At 36.2% G+C, this 6,430-nt stretch overlaps 1 protein-coding gene across 1 annotated transcript; it reads left to right on the top strand.

Moving 5' to 3' along the window:
• The first annotated feature begins 1,925 nt into the window (after positions 1 to 1,925).
• Positions 1,926 to 4,617, top strand: LOC306846030 (uncharacterized protein). Its single transcript, XM_079379100.1, has 4 exons — positions 1,926 to 1,992; positions 2,457 to 2,598; positions 2,761 to 2,885; positions 4,228 to 4,617. Exons 1-4 carry the CDS (start codon positions 1,981 to 1,983, stop codon positions 4,555 to 4,557), a joined length of 609 nt encoding a protein of 202 aa, XP_079235226.1. The 5' UTR covers positions 1,926 to 1,980; the 3' UTR covers positions 4,558 to 4,617.
• The last annotated feature ends 1,813 nt before the right edge of the window (positions 4,618 to 6,430 follow it).

The following is a 6,430-nucleotide window of genomic DNA, read 5'->3' as shown; positions in this document are numbered from 1 at the left end:
GCAACAAAATGCCAACATTCTCATTAGATTTGCAGGTCTCCTAGCAACCACATTGCTGAGGATAAATGAATCATTAAAAGCATTTCTTCTGTATGTGTATGATTTTCAAGAGAGATACTAAACCAGCCTAAATCAGTATTTTAGGAATCTTTGTGTGAGGTAGTTTCATATGAACAACAGGGGCTGCAGGGAAATGTAGTTTTCCGATTCAACTTGGGCCTCCATATGCAAAGGAGTCATGTGAGGTCAGGAGTGTGGTGTATGCTGTGATGGTGGTTAATTGGGTAGCACTACCATTAAGAGCGGAGAACCCGGTGGCCCCGGCCCAGTCTAGAGCCGAGAGAGAGACTCATTAGTATAGCTCCACTCAGGCTTGCCCTCACAGCTCACCTGTCAGTGAGGCAGATGGACAGTAATGGCTTGTGTTTGTAGCTGTGGAAGCAAGTGTGGGTGTAAATGTATGTGTGTATATGTGTGTCTATGGGTGTATGTCTGTGTGGTGGTTCTTCCTCTCTGTATCTCCTGCAGCTGTCTCTCTTAGAGAGGTGGGAAAGGATCAGTGAAGCACGATGTCTCCTCTCTGCTGCAGGTACAAGAACTGTCTGCTGTGAGGGAACAGTGAGTCCACATATATAGTAAACATTAGACCTCAGCGGTACCTGCATCTGATGTTCAGCAAAATTTGGGATATTTGAAAAATGAATGAATGAATACAAAATACAAACAAACAATTTTTATTACTTTTTTTATCTTTATTTCATTACTTTTTTAATTGTCTTGTCTATCTAATATGTGACTTTGGACCACAGAACCAGTCATAAGTAGCATGAGTATATTTGTACACTCTCAAAAAGGATGTGTTAATTAATAACACATTTTTTGTGTTATGGCTATTTTAACACATTTTGTGTAATTTTAAGTTGATCATGTGTAAAAGAGAGAGAGAGAGAGAAAGAGAGAAACAACACAGTGTGTCCAACACAACATGTGTTAACTATCATCCAATCACATTGCTGCTACGTCACTCCGCAAGCCGTTAAGCAATTTCGCGCCTCTATCTCCATCCATGGGTGACTTGGATGCACATGTCAGGTATTTGGATTTATTATTTTTAATTATTAGAAACTGTCATATATATGTTTAATGTGAATTTTTTAGACGGTCAAATGTGCGTTTAGTTAGCAGCCTCTAGTCATTCATACGGGTATTTTCGGTAGTCACGAGAGGCGGTGTTGAACAGGGCGAAAACGGCGTCAGATAGTTAATGCTTCACACATTATTATTTCTTTACATTTTGGTACGTTTGTTCCTCGCTTTCTGGAGAGAACTTATTTTTAACGAGTTTTATGTTTTTCTTTGCTTGATTTGTTGCCAATTATATGACGTCCGATAAAACGCTGCGGCCATGGCAGGATTGTCGTTAATGAGTTTGACAAAGCGGTAGCAGCTAGCAGCTAACTCTTATCACTTTCACTGCTATCCGTCGCCTTTCTTTCATTAAACAACATAATGTATTGATGTCTTGTTAAATGTCTTTAAAGAATACTATGATGTATTACTGTAACGTTTAACATTTGATTGACTTCGACATTCGCATGTCTTTATCTCAAAAAGGATGTGTTTAGGTTTATATCTTGAAGGTTTATCTAGCTTTTGTTAGCTGTTTTTGTAATAAATATTCATTATAACACTGTTTGTTAACTACATTTTACATTATGAATGTATGTGTAATCAGTATATGTATATAACAGATTGGTGTTTTTCTTTGCCTTTTTTACTTTGGATATAACATATGCTGAAGGGGAGGAGGACTCCACTCAGGAGTGGATGACTGTGATCAAAAGGATGAAACCATCTCCAGAAAACCTCAATACCATCAAATTGGGCATGGAGAAAACATATAGTAATCGCAGGTTATGGATTGCAAACACGTCCCCAACAGTGCAAGAGATTTTTGAACAATATCCTCGATTTGTAGACATGCCATACTTGGTAAGAACATCTTGTGTTTTGCATCTTGTGTTTTGTGTTTTTTTTCTTCTAGCTAGGTATAAATAGACTTGTCAGTACAGGGACAAGGCTGCTAAATATTAACATTTAAAGTCCAAATGAATTCAAAATGTTTTTTTTATATACTTTGTTAGTGCACATTACTAATCTTGTGATGAAAAATTCTATGCAATTTAATTAAAATAAAGTATAAAATAAAGTCCTTTAAACATCCTTTAACCACTCCCCTCCAACCATCAGTCTGCTGCAAGCTAGAGATTGTAAGGTGCACTGAAATCAAGCTCCACCATTTATTTTACTTCAATCAGTTTAATTCAAATCATAAAACTGAAGTATAGTAGTTTTTTTTTTACTGTTATGATTGCATAAACTTAGATTTGATCATTTGTGAACATACTGAGAAAACACGGTAGTGTTGTAATTGTGTATTGTATCCTATGTTGTAGCTTGACACTGAGTTTGGAAAAATGTTTCCTGGGAAGGCTGACCTCTTTCTTCGAAAATGGGAAGGAAATATTGTTCCGAAGTTGCAAAAGATGTCCACAGTGAAAGATCCTCTGGTCATGCAAACTGATAATGAGAGTGAAGGTAGGCTACTTTGCTTGTTCTGTCAAACCGTTGTTTTTCTTTCAGTGGACACCATTAGTTTTACTAGTTCTCTGAAGGCAAAGTTGGAGATCAAAGTCTGCCATTATTTCAGCCATTTGAAAAATGCCATTATATTTTGTGTTTTTTTTTATTATACTACAGAGTCATGTTACAGAGCTCTTCAAATTCTTACTACACTGCTGCCCCCCACTGCGTCCGGAAGGAGCAAAGGTTGGGCCAAATGCAGTACAAAGTCAGCCCTTTCTTACCTCTTGGACATTAAGCCGGTAAGCAGCTTGATTGCCCTAATATGTTTATGTTTTAGTTTGTTAGTTTTCTGTGCAAGCACTTTGTGATGTTACTTAATTACATGACTCTCTAATTTACATAAAACTATACTGTTTTCATTTTGTTTTCTTTTAGGGATGCACAATATTAGGTTTTTGTCAGTATTTTTTAGCTCACTTTGGCTAAGTATCTTAAGGTTATTTGTGCATTTTACTTTTTATTTTGTTATAAATAGACCAACAGCGGCCACTAAACAAACAAAAAAAACGCCTTACCGAATGAACATTAGTACCAAAGGGAGGCTGTTGCTGCTGTTGTCACTGCACGCTATCACACTAAACACATCATTCTGTATGTGCATTCTCAAATGAAATGCAGTGATACAAAACAGTGAAGTGATAATATTGTGCATTCCTATTTTCTTTTGAACATAAATAAGAAAATATCCCTGGCCTTCAGTTCAATGAATGCAAATGAATTAAAGAGATGGTTCATCCAAAAAAGTTTTATTACTTAGTCAGTAATTATTCACCCTCATGTCGTTCCAAACCCGTAACACCTTCATTCAACTTTGCAAACACAAATTAAGATATTTTTGATGAAATTCAAAAGCTTTCGGACCCTCCATAAACAGCAACACACCTGAAATGTTCCCAAGCACAGAAATGTAGGATATAGGTAAAAGAGTCCATGTGACATCAGGGGTTCAGTTGTGCTGATATGAAGCTATGATACATTTGTGCTCAAAGAAAACAAAAATAACAGGTTTATTCAACAACTCTTCTCTTTATCATCTGCCGTGGTGTGCTGCAGTTTTGGAGAGAGTATCACGACGTATGCACAGGCTTTCCTGTCCATGTAAACAAAGCACTCGTCGTGTTTTGTTTATGAGCAGAGGACAGCAAATGCATGCCTTGTTTACATCAAGCGGAAGCAAGTACATGCGTCATGATACTCTCTTCACAATGGCGGCATACAGGCAGCAGATGGAATGAGGAGGAAAAAGTTGTTGAATTTGTAAAATTACAGATGAATCACTGATGTCACAGACAATTTTACTGATGTCCTTTCTACGTTTCTGCATTTGGGAACATTTCAGTTTTGTGTCAGTTTTGTTTCTGTTGCTGTTTATGAAGAGTCAGACAGTTCTCAGATTTCATCAAAAATATCTTAATTTGTGTTCCGAAGATAATAGAAGGTCTTACGGTTTTGGAACGACATGAGGGTGAGTAATTACTGACAGAATTCAAATTTTTGGGTGAACTATCCCTTTAAGAAAACCTTCAGTCACTTGAATTGTTTTAATAATAGCTTTTAAAAAATGTACTTTTATGTTTACAGGCTGGAACCAGCATCTCCAGCCTCCTGGATCATTCCCAGACAATGGTGGAAAACCATCAACCCCACATTGTCTGTTTAGGAGCCCGCAGTTCTACAGCGCAATACATCATTGTGGCCGAGAATGACAAAGTCACCATTCCACTCAACGATAACAGTCTGACGTGTGCCATTGACAAGCTGTTCAAAACGTATTGGGTTTGCAATGTACAATATCCTGTCCAACTTACATCGGTCTTTAATTTCCTTGAAAATGTATATGACATTCCTTTCTCTGGTGGGAAGAGATCCAAAGTTGTGGAGCTTATTTCGAAGCTTCAAGCACTATCCTAAATTGTACCACCATGTACATATGTCCAAGGTGTAAAAAATCAACTTCAAAAGACGTCCGGAAACTCATAATTCATCTTAGGCATGTCCATGCACTTTCTGATGGACAGGATTATACAATTGTTTGTAGTCAAAACAATTGCCAACGAACATACCATAACTTCAATTCTTATACTAAACATCTCAATAGAGAGCATTCTCAGGTTGCAAACCCATTACATTTAGAACAAGACCGTGACACCAGCACGAGTGAGGACTTTCCAGCTCCATCTTGCTCTGCTGCTGTTGATATTCCAGAAAATAATTTTGATGGCTCCAGTACTTGCAGCACCTCTGACTACCAAAGCTGTGCAGCAGCATTTGTTGCAAAAATGTACTCCTCTTCAAATTGTACTCTGACTGATGTGCAAAGAAGCATCACATGCACAAAAGAACTGCTCTGCGAAACCCTGGACTGTTTGCAAGAGAAAACCACATCTCTGCTTAATCGTTACTCTATACCCAGTGATGAATTGCAGACTTTGATGGATGAATTTGAAAGAGGACGACATATGTTTGCGGAAGTTGATACCCCCTACAAAATGACCAAATATTTTGCAGCAAACCACTCTTTCATCAAGCCAATAGAAATCTTCCTTGGAAACAGAGGTGATACTGCAAGAAAGCAAGGTACATTAACTCAAGTGTTAATAGCAGATACATGTCAGTACATATCTATTATTGATACTCTGAAGTTTCTTTTTGACAATGAACAAATGCAAAAGCTCTTTGTGGATTCAACCGAAAGTGACGACAAATTGCGTGATTACTGTGATGGCTCACATTTTAGAAATCACAAATTGTACAGCAGATATCCTCAAGCTTTGGCTATGAACTTGACACATGTAGCACTGTTCTCGTTTCTCACTCTGTTAATGCGTTCGGTCAGACTTTTCAAACTGGTTGTGTAATTGCTTTAAACCGTGACTTAAGAGAAGAGCGTCTCTTTGGTGACGTTTTACACAGTTCCACAATGTGAAAAAGAAAGGGTTGTAGTTTTTCTTAGTTCTATCTCAACTGTATTTTCACCCACACTTGTATGCATATGCTGTCCAAAGAACAAATGAATATAAAGTCATTAATTTAAGCAATGCTGCTGATGTAAAACCACTTCACATGATTTCTAACAAAGAAAACCTGTTTGTAAATCCAAGATATAAAATTGTTTAAAAATCTTTATGAAATTCAAATGACATGTGAATATTGCCTTTGTGAAAATTCAGAAGTGAAGTTTTAATAAATATGTATATATTTGAAAGAAAAAAGTTGTTTTTTGTATTGCATTCATTGTAACTGGTAAAAAATAGCACATATGACACAAATTGTGTTATCAATGACACATTAGTGTGTTAAATATTTTAACACACTGAATGTGTAAAGAAGAATAACACACTGGTTGAGTTAAAAGTAACACAAAATGTGTTGTCCTTAACTAGACACACGGGTGTGTTAAGATATAACACAGGTTGTGTTGTTTTTAACACATCTGTTTTAAGAGTGTAGCAATAGCCAACAATACACTGTATGGGTCAAAATTATCGATTTTTCTTTTATGCCAAAAATCATTAGGATATTAAGTAAAGATCACACATATATATATATATATATATATATATATATATATATATATATATATATATATATATATATATATATATATATATATATGCACATCAATGGAAAGCTTATTTATTCAGCTTTCAGATGATGTATAAATCTCAATTTCTAAAAATCCACCCTTATGAGGTCCAGGGTCACACAGTACTTTCTATCTATAGTTAATTTATTTCAATTGAAATTGGCACGAATAACAAAATGCCGCTAATAAAAATATAAA

Source organism: Barbus barbus, assembly GCF_936440315.1.
Source record: "Barbus barbus genome assembly, chromosome: 26".
Lineage (NCBI taxonomy): Eukaryota > Metazoa > Chordata > Actinopteri > Cypriniformes > Cyprinidae > Barbus > Barbus barbus.
This window is presented reverse-complemented; position numbering and strand designations above follow the sequence as displayed.